Source organism: Lynx rufus, unplaced genomic scaffold (assembly GCF_022079265.1).
Source record: "Lynx rufus isolate CCGP_SWC_20201006 ecotype Redwood Valley unplaced genomic scaffold, mLynRuf1.p SCAF_11, whole genome shotgun sequence".
NCBI classification, from domain to species: Eukaryota; Metazoa; Chordata; class Mammalia; order Carnivora; family Felidae; genus Lynx; species Lynx rufus.
The window spans coordinates 40,678,796-40,697,995 of NW_025814825.1; the positions used below are offsets into that span (position 1 = coordinate 40,678,796).

General features: G+C 54.8%; 1 protein-coding gene across 6 annotated transcripts in view; it reads left to right on the forward strand.

Annotated features, from left to right (window-relative positions):
• PAX2 (paired box 2) overlaps positions 1-18,378 on the forward strand; it is a 77,284-nt gene extending 58,906 nt beyond the window's left edge. For 3 of the 6 annotated variants that reach the window (XM_047072684.1, XM_047072678.1, XM_047072682.1), the window contains 4 exons: positions 878-1,004; positions 15,390-15,491; positions 17,675-17,761; positions 18,238-18,325. In XM_047072684.1, the coding sequence (XP_046928640.1) occupies positions 878-1,004; positions 15,390-15,491; positions 17,675-17,761; positions 18,238-18,314 (393 nt within the window). In that variant the 3' untranslated portion in view covers positions 18,315-18,325. Of the gene's footprint in view, positions 1-877; positions 1,005-15,389; positions 15,492-15,644; positions 15,731-17,674; positions 17,864-18,237 lie in introns of those variants that run through there. The other 3 variants (XM_047072683.1, XM_047072679.1, XM_047072680.1) reach the window with 2 other exon arrangements.
• Positions 18,379-19,200: the final 822 nt, after the last annotated feature.

Below are 19,200 nucleotides of genomic sequence, written 5' to 3' on the forward strand. Positions count from 1 at the left end.
ACTGATTTCTACAGGAAGATCAATACGAGAAGGAATTGGAAATGACGAGGCAATCCCGTCCAGCCAGGGAGGGGAGGGGGCCCTCTGGGGGGGCCAGGAAGCGGAAGGGAAAAAAACGGACCCGAAAGAGCAGAAAATCAGTTTTAATTTAACGTAATATTAATCAGAGCAACTTTTCCTGCTTTGTGCAGGCTCCTGGGCTGCCCAGCTCTGGGGTCTGGCTTAGCGGTGGCTGCAATAAAAAGGCAATTACCCGAGTGTTTCGGGCAGGACACCCTTTCAGAGTCAATGACTGGCCCCCTCCCACCCTTCTGTTAGCCATGTGGACTCTCCCCCTCCCCAATTTCATACCCCAGTGCACAGGCAGAGAGCGAGGGGCCCGTGGGGCTGTCTTTGTTTGTTTTTTAAAAAGGGGGCGCCAGCACCCGAGCAGCTAGCCCAGCGGCGCCAGGCCAGAGGCCCCGCTAGGCCCTTCCCCCAGCCCCTGCCTCTGCCATCACTGCACGGTTCGCCCTCCTCCCCAGGACTCCAGGGGGGACCTGAAAGCACCCCTTGCCTCGCAGCAGGGGGAACCCAACTGCTACACTCCGCCCTTGGGGCTTCTTAGGCAGGGGACGCTGTGGCAATTGGAAGGATGCTGGGATAACCGCCAACAGCGTATACCTCCAGCTACGCCGAGTCCGGTCTCCCCCCCACCCACACAAAACTCTCCATCATCCGCCGAGCCCGCCCCTCCCTCTCTCCCCTCCCTCTGCCCGGCCATCTCCTTCCACCCCATCTGGGAAGGCTCCCTGTTCCTCCTCCCCATCTGCACACTGAGCCCTTTCTCCGCATGTGCGCATCAATAGAGAGCTGTCGCTTTTCTCTCTTCTCCCAGGGGAACGAGTACTCCCTCCCAGCCCTGACCCCTGGGCTTGATGAAGTCAAGTCGAGTCTATCTGCATCCACCAACCCCGAGCTGGGCAGCAACGTGTCAGGCACGCAGACATACCCCGTGGTGACCGGTAAGGAGGCTTCCGGGAGGGTGGGGGCGCTGCTTGCAGTGGGGGCACCTCAGCCGGTGCCATCTGGGCCCAGTGTGACAAGGGGCCCCCTGGCATGATATCTGCAGAGAGAGCGAGCCTCCGAAAACCAGGGTGCTTCCTGAACAGATGTGTGCAGATGTGGCGAGACAGAGTTGTGGTCAGGGTCTCTGCCTGGAAAGGTCGAAGCGAGGAGGGGGCTACTGCTGGTTCCTTCTGCCCGTCGTCCTGCCTCTCCTTTTGCCTTTTTCTCTGGCCTCCACCGAGGCGCCCAGAGTTATTAGCCTCTTGCTAGGACATGTGCAGAAGAACGCGGAGGCCGGGCTGGGGAGAATGGAGCATGAGGCCCAGGGTCCAGCCTCCATACTCCCATGTCTCCAAGCGTGCCTTCCTCTACCCCCCGGGAAGCCGGGTTAGCTGTGTGGCTTTGGGCTTCGTGGCATATGGCATCCAGCTCTGTGGTTACAGATAAGCACGATTCTTCCAGCCCTCTGTCCGCTTCCCGGAGAAATCACAGAGACTGAGGCTTGATTTCAAGGCAGGGTCAGGCCTGTCGCACAGTCAAACGCAGGGGGAGAGGGCATTTGTCCAGCCGCTCTCGTGGGTTAGGAGCGGCAGAGGCAGCTCGCGGGAAGAAGGCCGGAGTGTGGCGCCGCGCAGGGCCAGCCGATGCCGCTCTAGGCCGCCGGGCTGCGGGCTGTGGAAGGCGCCTGGCACTGTGGAAGGCTTTCCGGGCCAGGGAAGTGCCCAAGTGGGAGAAACACACATTGAGGTGTTATTAAAATTCACCTAATTATTCTGGAGACACTAAAGCCAATGTGCCGTTTGTTCCTTGGGAGACAGAATGATTGAGAAGGGTCTCGGTGGGGATTGGGAGACACTGAGGCGTTACCTGCCGAGCGAGGCGGGCGGAGGCGGCCCGGGGACCTGGCAGCCAGCGTCACAGCCAGCGGCAAAGACAGGGAACAGGCCCTGTTCTGACTTGGAGCCCATCTGAGCAGGGCTCAGGCCTGAGATGGGCTGTGAGTGGCCACACGGCCTCCAACTAGGGGCTGGGGAGGGCCCTGCTGTGAGCTCTCGCAGCTTCTCCTCCAGAGGCGTCCTGCTACAACTGTTTCTGGCCCGGACAGGGTGGAGCTCTCTGGCTAGGCAATCAGAGACTGTTCTGGAAGTGTCAGAGAACTGGATGGGGCTTTCGGGAGTGACAGGTGGGTGGGTCAGGACACTGCCTGTTATCAACTGGGCCTCGACTCAAGCCCTCCTTAGCCAACGTGGAAGCCCTCTGAGCCACTGGGGGTTCTGACCCAAGGCAGAGCAAAGGTGCAGGCCGGGCCACCTTTCCGGTCTGCTGAGAGTTTCAGTGGCCACTTCCCAAAGGTGGTCCACCCCAGGCAGCTGACAAAAGAGAGTCCAAGAGACTCGTCTCTAATCCCAGCTGTGCTTCTCTGTGCCCGGGGCCACAGTCCAGAAGGCAGAGGCTCCCTGGGGTGGAGAGATGGACCTTCGGGTAGGGTTCCTGCTGCAGGAGAACTCAGGCTGGTGCAGAGAAGTGCCTCCACCTTGAGCATCCCCCGCCCGCCTTCCTGCCCGCCCCCCCCCCCCCCCATGGCCCTGGAACGGTCCCAGCTCAGCCTGGGAACATCTCCGGCTGATCCATCTGGATCCAAGTGTGAGAAAAGTTCATTTCAGACCCAGCTTGACATTCCCAGGTGGCAAGTTAGCACTAACATCTCAATCTGTATGCGACATTTCAATCAAGCGAGGAGTAACAAAAGCAGAACCATTAACATTCGGAGCTGTTCACCAGTGGTAATGACGGGAAACTCGCTCAGAAACTGGAAATTACCAAAAAGAGGGAAGTGTGTGGAGAGGTGGGGGAGGGGAGGTGGGAGGAGGTGGGGGCAGGGAATGATTTTTCCAGACTTAGGCCAAGATCCAGTGTTTGGATTAATGGTGCCATTACCCGAGAAAGGGCTTCAGATTATGCTCATTCTTAAAATGTTTTTGCTGGCAATTAAACGGCTGCAGTTATTGATCTTTGTTGATTTTATGTCCTCCTAATTTGCATAATCTATTAAAGATGAATGATTCACGATGTGTTTATTATGGGGACAAACAGAAATTGCTAGAGGTACTATCAAGGTGAGAAACGGGGCGGTGCCCAGAGACTTCATGCGCCGGCTCAGGAGCGGGTCCAGCATGGTGGCCTTCGGGCCAGGACTTTGTGGGGAGCAGTGAGCAGCGATGCAAGGAGAACAGACACGAGAGAGGTGGACTTGGGCTGTGTTCTTCTAGAAGGATCTTGGCATCTGTGACAACTTCAAGCCCAGCTGGGATACGGGAGAGGCTTTTGGTGTATTTGTGGAAATTCCCCTCGGAGAGTCTTAAAAAGCTTATTTGGTTGGAGAATATGAAGGGCTTTGGTGGAGAAAGAAAAGGGGAGGCTCGTTCTGGCCAGGCGTGTGCTAAAGGGGAGGGAGCAGGGAGGTCATGCGTGCCCACAGCCTGGCTTGGGCGTGCTAAGGTGTTCAAGGAACCCTCTTCATCCCCGCCGTGCCTCAGGCACCCAGCTCGCCTTCCTCCCCGGGGGACAGGCAGCTGAGGCTATAAACCTTCAGGTGTGAGCCCTGAGGAAACCGGCCCAGCAAGGCCCTAGCCCAACCTGAAGAACCGACCTTATTGATATTCCTGCCACCTCCTGGCACTGGAGGCTGATTTCAAACTTCACCAGCCACTTGATACAGCTGTTCCACAAGGTCAGGACTGAGAGGAGAGAGGAGCCTTGGCTATTGTGTGGAGGGGAGAGTGGGGCCCAGTGGGCCAGGACACAGCTAATCACATTGCAAGCAAGGGTGGCTGCCAGCGACTGGGGCCTGGCCTGATAGCCTCCCCTCCCCACCTTCCATCTTGGAACCAAGGAGAGAGACCGATTTTTCTGGGTAGTGTTTGCAAGTTCTGCCGAGATTTTAATTTCACTGCATCACAACTCAGCAAGCTGCCAAGTCAAGCTGGTTATTTAAATTTATCACCCACTTTCCCTTCCGCCGCTGGGCTGCTCTAGCTCAGCGGCGTCTCTTCTCTCCAGCCCACTGCTCTAGGCTGCTGGTCTGGAACGGAGCCGAGCGTCTCCGAAGTGATAAGGAAAAAGGGACCAGCTAGATGAGAGAGTGGGTTGGGGGTACTCTGGCCCCAGGCTTCCTCAGGTTGGCTGGCTGATGGCTGGTGCCTTCTATCACTTCTCACCCTTCCAAAGGACTCCATAGGGGGCCGCCATCGACCCCTCAGTAGTCCCAGGGACCTCTAGGTCAGGACTTCAGTGAGGACTCTGGCTCCAACTGTGTGCCTGCCGATGCCTTCAAATCTCCCACCACTGGTAGGAAACAGCCCTTCTTCCCCCGCTAGCCCCACCCCAACCTCTCCCTTCCTGTGTCTGTCCAGGTCTCTAGCCATAGAGGAGCATGAGGGGACACTGGCAACAATGTTGATCTGAGAGAAGATGAGTACTAGTTTCGGGATTCCCCGAGTCTCTTGGAGACGCGCCTGAGCATTGAGAGAGTCCCTTCACCTGGCGAAAGTCCACCCCGAAGGGGAGAGCAGGTTCCCCCCCCTGGAGGCCAAACGGAGCGAGTCAGGGATCGTTCGGCGGCTCTCCGTGCTTACCCTGGCCTCCCAGGAACCCAGCGGCCCCTGGACTTGATGCACAAGTGGGCTTCACTGGCCTCTAGTGGGCATCAGCACCAAGCACCAGGAGAGATGCACGCGAGCGTAATCCTTGCCGCCCTCCTTTTAGTCCCAGAGAGGTAACGGGGGAATGAGGCCAATGTCCAGAAACCAGGCAGGCTGCACTCACCAAAACACCGCTGGGTAAAATGTAACAACAAGAATTGTTAATACACAGACAAGTCTCACTCTGTGGCACCAGACGTAGAGGGAAACTCAAAGCCCGGGCGATCTGTGAGAGACTGAGGGTATCGCACTGGAGGTGGACCCTAACTGGGGGACGTTGGGGTTGTAACACACCAGAGAGGAGCCATGACCTTGGGTCCAAAAGAAGCAGGAAGCTAGAACTGAGCATTACCCCGCATAAAGCCAGGGACAGAGCAGGACAACACTGTCCGTGAAAGGGAGACACATAAACGTATCCCAGTGGGTCCAGGGAAGCAAGCAAGGGGGAAAAATGGTCTCCATGAAAAATGGCGCCCTGAAGCCTGACCCTGGTTCAAGAGTTCAAGTTTATACCCGAGAGTGTGACAGGAACTCCCCAGCCAATAGCTGGCATAAAAATGTGTCTAGAATAGTGACCCACTCAGAAACCCCAGCAGGGACAAGGGCAGACCTTCTCTGTAGGGGCAGTCCCCAACCTCGGGCACCTGGGACTCCGCCACTGAAGATGAGCTTGCTACAAAAAAAAACAAAAAACAAAAAAAAACTACATACTTCATGTGAATACAAGCTATCGTGAGGGAGAGTTAGCAGAAGCAATCAAAAGGACGATTACTCTCCCCAAGAACGGGACATGGTAGAGCAGTCCAAAAGCATCTATAAAATAAACATGTTTTAGTCTTAAAAAGATAAAAGTTAAGTATCAGTTTTGTGTTTGTTACAGATCTAGATATCACATCCCCCTCCCCGCCACTGCTCAGCCAATCGTCAGGTAATAAAGATCAGAAAGGACAAAGGCTGAAGACCGCACCTATAGTGCATGGTTTTGAGGTCCAGGCGCCATGGAAAGAGCTGAGCCTCAGGCCTGTACCCTGAGAGTACAGCCTGTCCCCTGCTTCTCCAAACTCCCAGATCAAAGGGTCAGCAGAGAATCTTCCCTTTTCTTTGGAAAAAAATGTCTGAACTTTGGAAAGCTAGGGATGAGGAAAATACATTCCTCCTCAGTGAGAAGAAGAGCCTTGTTAGCTTCCCTACCCTGGCAGTGGGGGGAGAAGGGGGTGTTATTCCAAGAGTTTGGGAGAAACTTCTCGTGATGCCTTAAGACTGCAGCTCTGAAGGAATCTATAGCTAAGACCCAGGAGGAGATGTGGATGCTGCTCAAGGCGGGGGAGAGAGGGAGCAGAAGATTCTCCTGGAAGCTGGTAAATTTGAGCAGAGGTAGGGGGAGGTCAATAAGGCAGAGGTCAAAGCTGGAAAGCAGGGCTGACCCCCCCCCCCCAGGTCCTGGAGGCCTGTGCGGACAGTGCAGGCTCAGCTTCTGAAAAAGGGTTGTGGGCTCTCAGAAGCTCAGACCCCCTGCCCACATCTGGGATGGTGAGCGAAGCGGCTTTTTAGCCGATAGAAGTGTGGGTCCTGGGAAACCCTCCTCCTCCTACCGGGGAGTCCTGAGGACCTCCAGAAACTGCCTCTTTCCTGTAGTTAACAACCCCCTTCCAATGCAACTGCACTTCCCTCCATAAAACAAACAGCTTAGCTCTTGGCCAGCCCCTCCGGGGGAGGAGAGGGCAATAAAGGCTGAGAAATGTTTCTAAAGGAGGCTGGGAGTCTCCTAGCCTTGTCTGTCAGCTCAAAGACCCTGATTAGCTAGAGGAATTTAGGGCACAGACATCAGAGTTCCTCTCCAACCTTGAAAGAAGGGCGCTAGGGCAACTTCTGACATACAGCAAGTCAGAGCCCTTTGCTGAGGAGGCCAAACCAGACCAGAGGGCTTCTGCACAGCACCCACGGGCCCTGGACTCTTCATTTAGGCTGAGAAGGCCCAACAGTATGAAGCTAGCCTCCTCCAGACATCCCTGAGGCCTCCGGCTACATCCCCAAGGACCTCCAGGCCTTAGACCTCAGCTCTGATTTAATTATGGGGGCATTTCCATAGCAATGAGACATTGACAGATAATGCGGGTGCCCTGGGCCTGCAGCTTAGGGAGTCATTGCATCAGGGCTCTGCCCCTTCCTCCTTTATCCAGTTCACCTCTAAAGGGAAAGGATACTGAAAAGAAGGGGCATCAATCCACTCTAGGACTGGGAGAGTGAGATCAAATTGGAGCAGAATAAAAGCTGTACCACCCCAATTTTCATCCTCAATCCACATCCCATGTCTGTGCCTACCAGCCATCCCAGTGGCGATGGGCTGCCCATCCCAGCAGGGTGCCTTGGACAGAAGCACAGCGGGGTGCGGGGTGGGCTGCTAATGGAGTTGCAGAGGGGAGGAGAGTCATGGGGACTATGAAGACAGTATGAAAGGCTCCAGGGTATTTTAACAAAGATGCAGTACTGTGGTCATACCTTGGGCCTTCCTCTTGACTTCTCCCTTCGTCTCTTCCTTCCATCCAAGAGACCCAAAGGCTGAGCACCCCAGATGGATTGTGCTTCATCCTCCACAGCAAGGGCTCGCTGACCCATGTAGAGACCAGGGAGAGGGGCCAGGTTTTTTTTTTTAATGTTTTTATTTATTTTTGATAGAGAGAGTACTAGCAGGGGAGGGGCAGAGAGAGAGAGAGGGAGACACAGAATCCAGAGCAGGCTCCAGGCTCTGAGCTGTCAGCACAGAGCCCGACGCGGGGCTCGAACTCACAGACCTTGAGATCATGACCTGAGCCGAAGTCCGACGCTTAACCGACTGAGCCACCCAGGCACCCCAGGAGGGGCCAGTTTTAATATGAATTCAAAATATTTTTAAGAAATCAATGATCTTTATTCCAAGTGCATATAGTAGCCAACTCAGGCTAACAAAGAGTTGCCTAATAGAAAGCACTGGGCACTATCTTCATGATTAGCTGGGTTAGAGAGGACCTTTCAGCTGTCATAGATGTTTAGAGATGCATGGGGGGGGGGGCTCCCAAAGGACAATTCCCCAAAAGGGGGCTCCCCTGCCACTGAGCTTGTTCATTATTTGGCCCTTTCTAAGAAGAAAAGTTTGGCTAAGTAAAAGTAAAATCAGTCAACTTAATCTTTTCTGAATAACCAGAAATTCTAAATGGTGGTATCCTGATGAATATTCCAGGTATGCTTTGGGACCAAGGGCTCAGAAATGTCCTGGTGGGCTCAAAGCCACCTAGGTAAGACCTGAAAGCCTGTTTCCCCCAGAGAGCCAGCCACCCCCCAAGGTGACAGGAAACACCCCCCCTATCCCCCCCCCCCCCCACACACACACACTCACACACCTGGCCCAGGGTGATCAGAATCTTTCCTTCCCCCACTATTAGCCTCAGGACAAACAAGCCAGTACTTTTTCACCCCTGAGCTTTGGGAGGCAAGCCTTGCCACTATTGTTACTTCTGAGAGGGCTTTGCTCCCTTCAGCCTGGAATCCTCTCCTCTCCTCCCCGGTGGCGGCTGGGCTGCTAGGCAGGGAGGGAGGAAGTCTGCGGCCCACTCCAAGAGCAGCCTAATGCTCCAGCAGCTTAAGTGGCCGTTTTCCTTGGGATTAGGGTTTCACTTACACAGAGCGCCTGAAAAACGCTGCGCTTTCGGAAGGATTAGAGCTGACAATTCAGTGGTCTCAGAGAGCAAAATAAAGCCGGAGAGGAACTGGGAGACCTGGAGTATCGGGAGACTGTGCAAACAGGCTTAACCTCTGCCCACCCAGCACGAGGGTCTCTCGTGCTCTTGAGCCCATCAGTGAGCCTGGGCCCGCCTCCGGGGGGTGGGGGGCGGCGGTGCGCCAGCACCCGCCCAACTCCTGGTCTCCACTTGGGATTTGCTAAAGGAGCCAGAGAAGGCAGCTTGGGGAAGTGAGGGAGGAGAGGGCTGGGATGTCTTCCCCTCTCTCTGAGCCTCAGTTTCCTTCTCTGTAAGGTAAGGGGGGTTGGACTAGGAGATAGCCAGATTCTCTTTCAGGCCTTTGAAAATGTGATTCTCCCCAACACTCCCTAGCCTTATCCCAGGATCCTGAGGCTGTAGCTCCCTCCACGGTCCAGCTGAGTTAAAGGGAAGCCACCTCTTGGGGGGCTCAGATGAGGGCAGTGAGTGTGCTGGAAGGGGAAGGGGTGGGGACGGCATGGCTGGTGTATCCAGCTGGTTGGCTGTCTGGGCGCAGACCCCCCCTGAGCCCACACAGATCTGGGCGGCGTCCCTGCCCAGGACACCGCAGGGACTAAAGGTCCAGCTGTCAGTGGGAAGCAAGATCAGCTAGGAGAGCAGCCACCTGAGCTGCGGGCACAGCCCCCTCTGCTGGAACCCAGAGTAGGCAGGGCTCAGGATGAAGAGCTCTGGGGCCAGCACGGTGCGGTGCCCGGGGCTGGCGGCCGTCGCGCAGGCACCTCTGCCCTCAAGGAAGAACCTTTGGGAGGATTTGGAAACCTTGGAAATAAGAAACAGCACGAACTAAGTGGGAAACTCCTTAAAAAGCAGCTTTCACGGAGGTGAAGTTTGTTACTTTAGCATATTATTTAAACTTGGATTGGTCATTAGGTGATTATAATCGGTACACCAGTGTGAATGTGCAGTGTATTGAGGCGGTAATTACAGATTTAATAACTGCGCATTCTTGGAAGTATTACGGATGCTTGTGTCAAACGCGGGCACAGACCGCCAACCTCGGAGCAATCTAATGTCTTCATCGTCAGTACCTTATGAGAAGCAGACAAAACTTGAGACTAGGATAGTAAAACAAGAGTTATGTTTTCTGGCCTTAGGCTCCTCCACAGTGTCGAGCGGATGGCAGAAGTGCTCATTTTCAGAGAACGATGCTGCGGAAAAGCACCCCTACACTCACCGACTGGAACTTTGGCTGTATAAATCTGTGTCTAATAAGTCTGGTGGTCTGAGTCATCCCTGAGCCCGAGCACCTCCGCCACTCGGGCAGCTGCCTTTTTATTGTTTCCCGGGTCTTCGGGATGCTGACGTTTCCCCTACTTGAGATAAGACTCTCCGCTCCCTCACATATTCTCCTGCTGTTCTCTGTAGGATCTCGTCTCCTGGTACGATTGAAGTGCTTTCGAACAAATCGGTGTCTTTCTTAGGCCAAAGAAAGGAGGTTCGTTTGGTGTGTTATAAATAGTGTTTCTCCATCTCCGAGTCAGGCATACTTTTGCGAATATGATAAAGGCCATCTAGATGTTATATATGTGTGCTCATAACATCTGATGTATAGCTTTACATGGACCCTGTGAAGCGTATCTATGGAGTCCCTGCAGGATCAGTGAACTCCAGTTTAAAACCCTTGCTGTAGAAAATGAAAGAACCTGAACCATGCAAGAAACAAGGAACCACAAGATGTTGCTGTAGGAAGGATTCATTTAGCACCATCCCGGGTTACCTTCCTGGACCAAATACCTATTTTCTGGGTCTATAATACTCAAGAATGTCATTCTAGAATCAGTTCCTATGGTCCTGCTTATTCTGTCATCCAGATTCAACCATCTACTCTCTGTGAAATCTCGAACATAATACTTCGCCCCTCTGAGTTTCAGTTTTTCATCTATACAACGGGGATTCCAAGCAGATCGACATCATTGGTAGATATGAGGATTAAAAGAGAGAAGACACAGAAAATGTTTCGGACAGTGCCTAGCTGTCGTCGGTGTTCGATGAATGCGAGCTAGACTAGATCAAGTAGAAACACAACTCTGCCCTTGAATCTTAGAGCTGACAAGATAGCATAAATTCTCTGGTGACTGAAATTTTCCAATTTCTTAATAAAGTCATTCGCCTTGCTTTTCTCTGTGCTTTGTAAGAGGAACTGCACTTAGATTCTCCAAAACAGTTGATTTGATCTGGCCCATTTGGTAAGGAATGTCTGACAAAAGTGCACCGTCTGATTCAGATGTAGTGATTGCTGTAGAAATTGGCTGTAGACTCTTCAGGGACTTCTGCAGTTGAACTGAGAAGACATCCTCATCAAGTACAGTGCTGCTAACACTTCTGGGTGCTTTAAGATTCTCGACTACTACTGTTTCTTAAAGAGCCTCTTTGTTTTTTAGAAAACTCTCCAAGGAGATTAATACTCCACCCCATGGAGTTTTACTACAGACTTTCGGTGTCAGTATTTTATTCTTTATGTCCTGTTTTTTCTTGCCTCATCTTAATGACAACGGCGACAGTATGAGCTTTTGCCTGTTGGATGACTTCTTTTCCTTTCCTTTGGCTCTTTTGGGAATTATCTGGCTTCACGTTATCACTAAAAGGCGGTGTGGGACAGACACAGCTTCGAACTCTGGCTCTCTCCTTTACTAGCTCTAGACCCATTAGGAAATCTTGATGCCTCTCCGCGCCTCCATTTTTCTCAACTTTGAAACAAGGACGTTAGATCGTCTCGAAGGCTCTTCCATCTTTAAAACGTTGTCATCTTAGGAAGCAAGGGTCCAACGCGAAACGCCCATTCCCCTGGCCATATGTGGGTTCTTGTCCATTTGTGATTCCTGGTGCTGTTGTCCCATGACTGGCACTGTGGGTGAGCAAAACACTCTTGCCTCTCCCTATCCTCTGTTGGGTAACACGTACTTACTAACCTATGTCTTTCGCCACGTGGCTGTTTCCTCCTCCTTCTGTGCTTTCGCTCCTTTGTTTTTAGGGGTTGGTTGTGCTTCCAGTTCTCGAGTCTCTCTCTGCTCCCATGTGTCCATCCGTCTGCAGTGCTCTGCCGATTCTTCCTTGCACACATTCCATTACCCATTCATATCTCTCGCTAAAAGAGGCTTGCTCAAAGAATGCTGCTGGGCAAATGGTATGATGGTCTTAGTAATTTGAAAACTTCCTGCGGTACGTGTTTTCCATTATTGACAACGGGGTTCCAGAAGAATATATGGCTCTGGCAAGAGTTTGGTCAATTTTTTCCTCCTCTTCTGGTGTCACCTGTGTACTAATGAAGCCATTGAGCGTGCTTTGTATGCGGCGGCTTGCACCTCCGTTGGCTCAGGGGTCCTGATGGGCACCTCTTTGTGGTGATGCTGATGTTTCAGAATCCGCAGTGGCAGCAGCTTCGCAGCTGTATGCAGAACACCAGGAAGCTTGCGTGCTTCTTCCTCGTCCTGGGCATCTTCTCTCACATTTTAAAAATGTCTGAAAAGCACTTCCCGGGTTCAGTTCTTTAACTAGAATTTGGGAATGTGTCTTTCAAGGAACAATTCCGCGGGTGACTTCCAGCATGCAGAAGTTTCTGTGTGCCGGAAGTTAGCCTCTGACTGTTTTGCAAGAGCAAAAGCCAGTGGAACTAAACAGTGCAGTGGGGATAACTCCAGGCTAGCTGGAGACACCTTTCCAGGCATCCAGCCTCTCTTCCTTTCTCCGAAGCTAGGTAGGGAATTGTATGACACAACCTCAGATTATAAGGAATTCATGTGTGGCAGGCTGTAGGAACCAGGCAGCTGAAAATCAGAATTCGGACGCATTTAGATTCCTGTTTTTCACTTTTCTGGCTGCTTTCCAGGCATTAAGATCGCAGGACCAGGAGGAATTGGATTTCTATATCTTTCTCATTTCAAAACCTCTACATCTTCCCTAACTCTCCTCTGTCTTGGGGCTTTTTGACCAGCACATGCCATATTATTAGTCTCTCAAGGAGTTGATAAATATCGCCGTCCTTGTCCATTTCAGGCCCACTCCACTGAGAGATGGTCAGGAGGAGTGAAACTTGTATTGACGATAGAAGTCAATGAAAGAAAACCCACAACAAAGCAGGCACAGATACTTCCTTCTTCCTCTCTGGGAGTCCGAAGTGATCTCTTGTCTGATGGTTCTGCTCCATTGTTTGTTCTTGAGTTTTAGGAAATATAAGACCTTAGCTATATTAGACAGTAGAGAAGAGAACCATTCTATTGCTTGATGGGCTATAAGTCACAATACAAGTCACTGTCATCTCTCATCATGCCCTAAAAATTCATAATGGCCTGTTCAAACTATTTTTAGAGAAAAAGCAGATTTCAGCATTGACATTCTGCCCCAGCCTTTACCTCTTCAAAAGAGACCAGCACACATGAAACAGTCAGAAAACAATACAACCCGCCTGGCGTTGGCTGTAAGTGCAACAGAGTGATAGAGAATCAATCAGTAAATATTTATTGAGCATCCTTTATTGAGTTACCAACCATGCAAGGCAGAGCAGAAGACAGGGCCCTGCCCTCAGTTTGATTATGGTCTATTTGAGGAAGCAAGCCATAATATGAAACAACGGGTCTGATGCCTTATGAAATATAATGTCGTGGTCAGCCATGCAGCACAGACACTGTAGAAATTTGGAAGGAAGAAACTTCCCTGATGGGTAGAATGGTAGGCATTTTAAGGCTCGAGCTGGAAGGGGAGGGTAGCTATGCGGAAGACAAAACGATACGGCAAAAGCACAGAGGTTCCACAGCGCACCCGCCCATGAAAGCAGTCCAACTAAACCAGGTGGAGTGAGAATCAGAGCTGAGAAAGTCAGGTGGGGAGAGTACCCAGGAGGCTTTGAAAGCCTTGGCAGAGTGTGGATTGCAACTGTGGACCGCAGAGAATCCATGGTGGTCTTCACAAGGGAAGTGATAGGTTGAACGCAACGTTTCATGAGGACTAGCCAGGCAGCCACCCTTGGGATAGATGGGAGAGGCAAGAACGTGGAGGCAGGGAATACAAGCAAAAACACTGTTGTGGCTGACCAGGGGCAGGTGCTCAGGAGCTGAGCTATGGAGGTGGGAGAGGCAATGGAGACGGGACTGATGTTACAGACATTGCTAAGGGGAATTGATAACACTTGCTGACTGACTTCATCTAAAGGGGAAGGACAAAGGCTATACATCCAGAAGGATTCTAAAGTGTTTGGTCTGGTGGTCTTCAAGAGGGTCAGGAGACCTGATTGGGAGGAAGATGAGTCTGCGTTTATTCCTGCTCAGTTTTAGGTGACAGTGGGACAGCTAATGAAAATGTTCAGCAGGCAGCTGGAAATGCAAAAGCCTGAGCTGTAGCCCTGTGTACTTTGGGAGAATTGAATCACTCAGATGTGTTGAGGGAGAAGTGAGGAAACTCACACGGGTCAGAAAAGTAGGAGATGAGGTGAAATTCACAGAGAGAGTGGCCAGGAGAGCGAGGGGCACTTTGGAATAGCCATAGGGAGGATGAAAGCTGCGGGTGGGTGGGGGGAGCTGAGGAAAAGGAAACGCACTGGGCCAGATGTGCAGAGTTCTGTGACTCCCTGCATCTTGCCACACCTTGCCTTCTCAGGGTCAGACAGAGGCACCAGAGTGGGACAGTGGACAGGCTGAAGAGGAGGATAAGGGGAATCTGGAGAGGATAAATGGGACCCAGGAGAGCATCACATTGTCTCTAGGGCATGGCACTGCGGGAGAGGGAAGAGGGCAGATTGTTGGCATTAAAGATTGAGGCATAAAACATAAGGGAGGTGGTGATCCCTTCATGGCGATGGAGGGGACAGGCAAGAAAGGGAGGCCACTCAGGTGTCGCTGCATCCCAGAGATGTCTGTGAACCATGGGTGGCTCCCTAATACTGGCTTGCTTTACCTTCACTCCAGGACACTGTGAAGGAAAGCCCTGCTTCCCACCCTCCAGACTCTAGCTAGTAGAAGTTTCCAGAGACTGAGGTCCGGCAGTTGGTGGGGGGAGAGGGGTTTGCTCGTTGGAACTTGATCTGATCCACTTGAACTGTTGGCTCAAAGCCCCTGATTCACTTCAGGGATGGTTTTTTTTATCATTTAAAATTTTTTAAATTCTTTATTCATTTTTGAGAGAGAGCGACACCGAGTGTGAGCGAGGAAGGAACAGAGAGAGAGGGAGACAGAATCCGAAGTGGGATCCAGGCTCTGAGCTGTCAGCACAGAGCCTGAGGCGGGGCTTGAACTCATGAACCACGAGATCATGACCTGAGCCAAAGTCGGACGCTCAACCCACTGAGCCACCCAGGCGCCCCATATCATTTAAATGCCATAAACACTAAGAGCAAAGTAACCCACTGGATGCCTCCCCCACCCCCACTCTCCACACCTGCCAGGCCCAGCACCTGCAGCTCCACTGAGAGAGAACAAGAAATGCCCATCGGGCCCAGAATGGGTGGGGGTGGGGGTACCCTCCCAAGTCTGAAGGAAAGATGGGGTGTTAGAGAGGTGCAGGGTGAACAAGGTGATAGAGGTCCATTTGGCTACCAGAGAGACCACAGCTGAGTATCTTGCTGGGGAGGAGGAATAAAAGCAGGTCACCCCCCCCCCTCCATCTGGGTTTGGGCAACAAAGGGACACAAGCAAAGGCGAACACGTAGGCACACGAACGCACACAGAGACACACAAAGTGCTGGAAACAGCAGAGGTGCATGGCCGATCATAGGACAGACGTTTAGCTAACGGGCTTCAACGCGTGTAAGGGCGCACGCGGACCTGCTCATTCAGCTCTTCTGCCACATGTCTGCTCCCTCCTTGCCAAGAGCGTCCTTCCCATGGAGTACCCTGGTGGGAGCAGAGGCAGGCCTCTCCCTTCCAGGCCTCACCCCTTCCCCTTTGTGTCTTTCTAGGTCGTGACATGGCGAGCACCACCCTGCCTGGTTACCCCCCTCACGTGCCCCCCACTGGCCAGGGAAGCTACCCCACCTCCACCCTGGCAGGAATGGTGCCTGGTAGGTGACAATGGTGCAGCTGCCTCGTTTAGATGGGGGTGACTACGCTGTGGGTGAGCTGCTGAGTCGGCGGTAGTCTGAGGCTGGGGGTGGGGGGAGACCCAACGTCCCCTCCCCCCAAGGCTTTTCTGTTCCATCCCTCTCTCTCCCTAGAGGCTGCGGTTGGTCCCTCGTCCTCCCTCAGGAGCAACCCAGGGAGGGAGTTGGCCGAAGGGGCTCTTGTGTGCACCCCACCGTATGCCAGGGCCCCTCCACGGTGCCCACCCAGCGGAGCCTGTGCCCCGGCTCCTCTCTCCGTGCCCCAGCCCACCCCAGCCAGCTGACACTGCTTGGAAGGGCCTGCCCTGGTTTCCATGGAAACTTGGAGCCCAGAACCATTTCCAGGGGCATTGTCAGTCACTCAGACAAAGCCACCCTGGTCCACACCAACCCGCAGGGAAAACCGGTGTGAACTGACCCCACCCCAGGGAGAGGAGGGAGCTAGTCCCTAAGGAAAGAGGAACAGAAGACAGGCTATGGCAGGATCCAGAGAGACTCTGGCTTCAGAGAGACAAGCTAGAGAACCACGTCTCCTCAGAGGTACCGGGCCCTCATTGCTCCTGGGAGGAGTTGGGTCTGGACTGTGGATCGGAGAGGCAGAGGCCGGATTTAGGGACTGAGGACTGTAGCTGGAGGTTGTGCTCTTTCCAACCTCCCATCCCAGATTGGGAGCCTGGCTTGAAGCCAGAGAGAGCTGAAGCTTCTGTTCGTATACACACCAAAAAACCCTCTTATCTTCAAGAGGGTGAGACTCGCTGGGCCTGCAGTCCACTCCTGCTGGTTGCCCTCTTGTGTGTCCCTTCCCTGACACACAACCCCCACGGTGGGGGAGGATAGAAGAGGGTGACTGGCCCCACTCCCGGATGTGCATCCAGGGGCAGCCCTGGGGAGGCAGAGCGTGGGGGGAAGGGCAGTGGCAAAAAGGAAGACTGCTCCGGGGTGCTGTACCCCCATAGGGGCTGAAGGGAGTTAGAGGAACTGGCTAAGGAAAGCTGGGAGGTGTAGGTGAGGGGATTCCTGGCCAGATCTGGAGGGGCGTGGGTAGGAGTGTTGGGGACAAGGAGATTCTTCTGGGAAGGTCCCAGCAGTGAGCAGGTGGAGGCTGGAGAAGGTCTTAGAGAGGTGGGGGTGAGGGAGGGGGGAAGCCTGCAAGGAGGTGGGGATGAGGGGAGCCGCAGAGAGCTCATGGTGGCAAGGGGGGAGTCGTTAAACAGAATCTAGTGCTGATGAGGAAATTACACTTGTTTCATTAGCGATGGGGAAGGAGATAGCTCAGTTCCTCTTGGTCACAGTTGAGCTCAGAAGCTCATTATCCTGCTGCACGCATGCTTTCCCTCCTCGTCAATAAACAGGCTTTCCAGTGGCTGCATCCCCCACCCCCACCCCAGCTCCCTCTCGGAGAGGGGCCCCTTCTCCTCTACTTAACCCGCGGTTAGGGATCACTGTAAACAGTCTGGGGTCATCACACAGGAGAAAGGGCGAGGGGGAAACCCGGAGGCCTGGCCTTTCTCCCGCGGAGGGAGGGAAGCAGCTTCCGTCCGCTCCCAGCCCACGGGGCCCTCCGCTAACCGCTCGCGGACCGGCGGGCTGTCCCCCTGCTTCCCACCGCCTCCTTCTGCTGCGTGGCCCGCCTATCGAATCTCTCCAGGGAAAGGCGGGAGGGGGGGGCGGTGTTTCCCAGCAGAAACCCCCACCCCTTGCATTGGCACCGTGCTGAGATGCCATTCTCAGGACTTTCTGGGACAAAGTGTCCCGAGGGCCTTTCTTCGCCACCCTCCCCGGCTTCCATCCCGTGGGGGCTACGATTCCTAGAACCAGAGTATCCACTAAAAAGGCCCTAGACCCCAACGCAGCGGGGTAGGCGCGCCTGGACCCGGGACAAACCCTCCCTGGGTGACCCAGAGCGCCTCCGCGGCGGAGCCCCGAGCCCCCAGGCCCATGTGCGAGGCCGGTCGGTGCTTCTGCACCCGCCCCCCCCCACTCCCCCCGCAACGGGCTCTCCCCACGCAGACCCAGTGGATTGCTCTGCCTCTGTCCTGCCCGCCGCACCTGCACCTCGGGCCCGGGGGAGGCCGCTGGCGGGGCACGTCGGGTCCGTCCGGGCGTTGCGCTGGTCTGATCCCCACTCCCCAACCCTCCCGCAGGGAGCGAGTTCTCCGGCAACCCGTACAGCCACCCCCAGTACACGGCCTACAACGAGGCTTGGAGATTCAGCAACCCCGCCTTACTAAGTGAGTACGCCACCTGGCTGGCCGGCGGCTCAGCGCGTCAGCCCGCGGGCAGGCTTGGCCGGGCTGCTTCCGGACGCCGGTCTCGCTCCCCTCGACCCGCCCTTCGGGTGCCGGGCGGGCAGGCTCTGTTAGTGCAGCACTGAGGCCCCGGGATCCCTAGAGGACGCCCGCGCCTCCCGTCCCTTCCCTCCCTTCCTCTCCCTTCCCGGGGGTTAGAAGGCTCTGCGCCGCCCCCACCCTCGCCCCCCCCCCGGAAAGTCCCCAGTCGGGCGGCGGCGGTCACCCATTGATCGGGCCCCTCTCCCATCGGTGAATGAAGCTCTCCTGGGGGCAACCGGCCCAGCAGCCCAGCCGAGGTCTCCCTTGCCCCCATCCCGCCAGACCCCAGCCCCGGGGAGGTCTTTGCTTTTCTTTCCTTTTTTGTTCTCCTGTTTGTCCTCTCACCCAGCCCATTCTTCTCCTGTGTTAACTTCCAGGTTCCCCTTATTATTATAGTGCCGCCCCCCGGGGCTCCGCCCCTGCCGCTGCTGCCGCTGCCTATGACCGCCACTAGTTACCGCGGGGACCACATCAAGCTTCAGGCCGACAGCTTCGGCCTCCACATCGTCCCCGTCTGACCGCCCACCCCGGAGGGAGGGAGGACCGACGCGACGCGATGCCTCCCGGCCACCGCCCCAGCCCCACCCCCACCCCAGGAACCCTGCAGCCCTTCACACCACCCCGTCGAAGGCCGGACAGGACGGGTGGAGCCGCGGGCGGGACCCTCAGGCCCGGGCCCACCGCCCCCAACCCCGCCCGCCGCCCCTCCCCGCCTGCCTGGACTGTGCGGCGTCGAGAGGAGGGCGCGACCCAGCTCGCCCCGACTTGGCCGGAGCCGGCCCCGGAGCGGACCAGCCACACCGCGGGACCCTGGCCGGGCCCGCCGCCACGCGCGGGGGACACGTTTCTGTGACACACAATCAGCGCGGACTGCAGCGCGGCCCAGCCCCGGAGCAGCCCGCCTCGGACGCTCCGGCGCCTGGAGGCTTCGCTGGAGGGACTGGGCGAAGGAAATTAAGAACAAAACGATTTTTCTGCAGAAGGAGGAAGAGCCCCCTGCCGAACCCTTGGGGAAAAGTCCTTACGCTCGCGCCAGCCGGACTGCCCCCACCTTCCGAGTGTGCCCTACCCCAGAAGGCGGAACGGAATGGGGGCGTGGGGTCCGGGCTCTTGGGACGGGGGTTGGGGTCATCAGGTCTTTCTGAAGTTGGGACCCAAGGCACGCAGGCCCCAGCAGCGCGCACCCACCGAGCCCTACTCCTGGCTCTACCCTTTTCCACCTGAACTGCCTGGTTCCCCAGGGCACGCCTACTAGTGACCAGACTCTCGGCCCCATCTCACCCCTACCTCAGCGTCTCTTCCATCTGCGGCCCTCCCATTATTCCCCCCTGCCTGTCCTT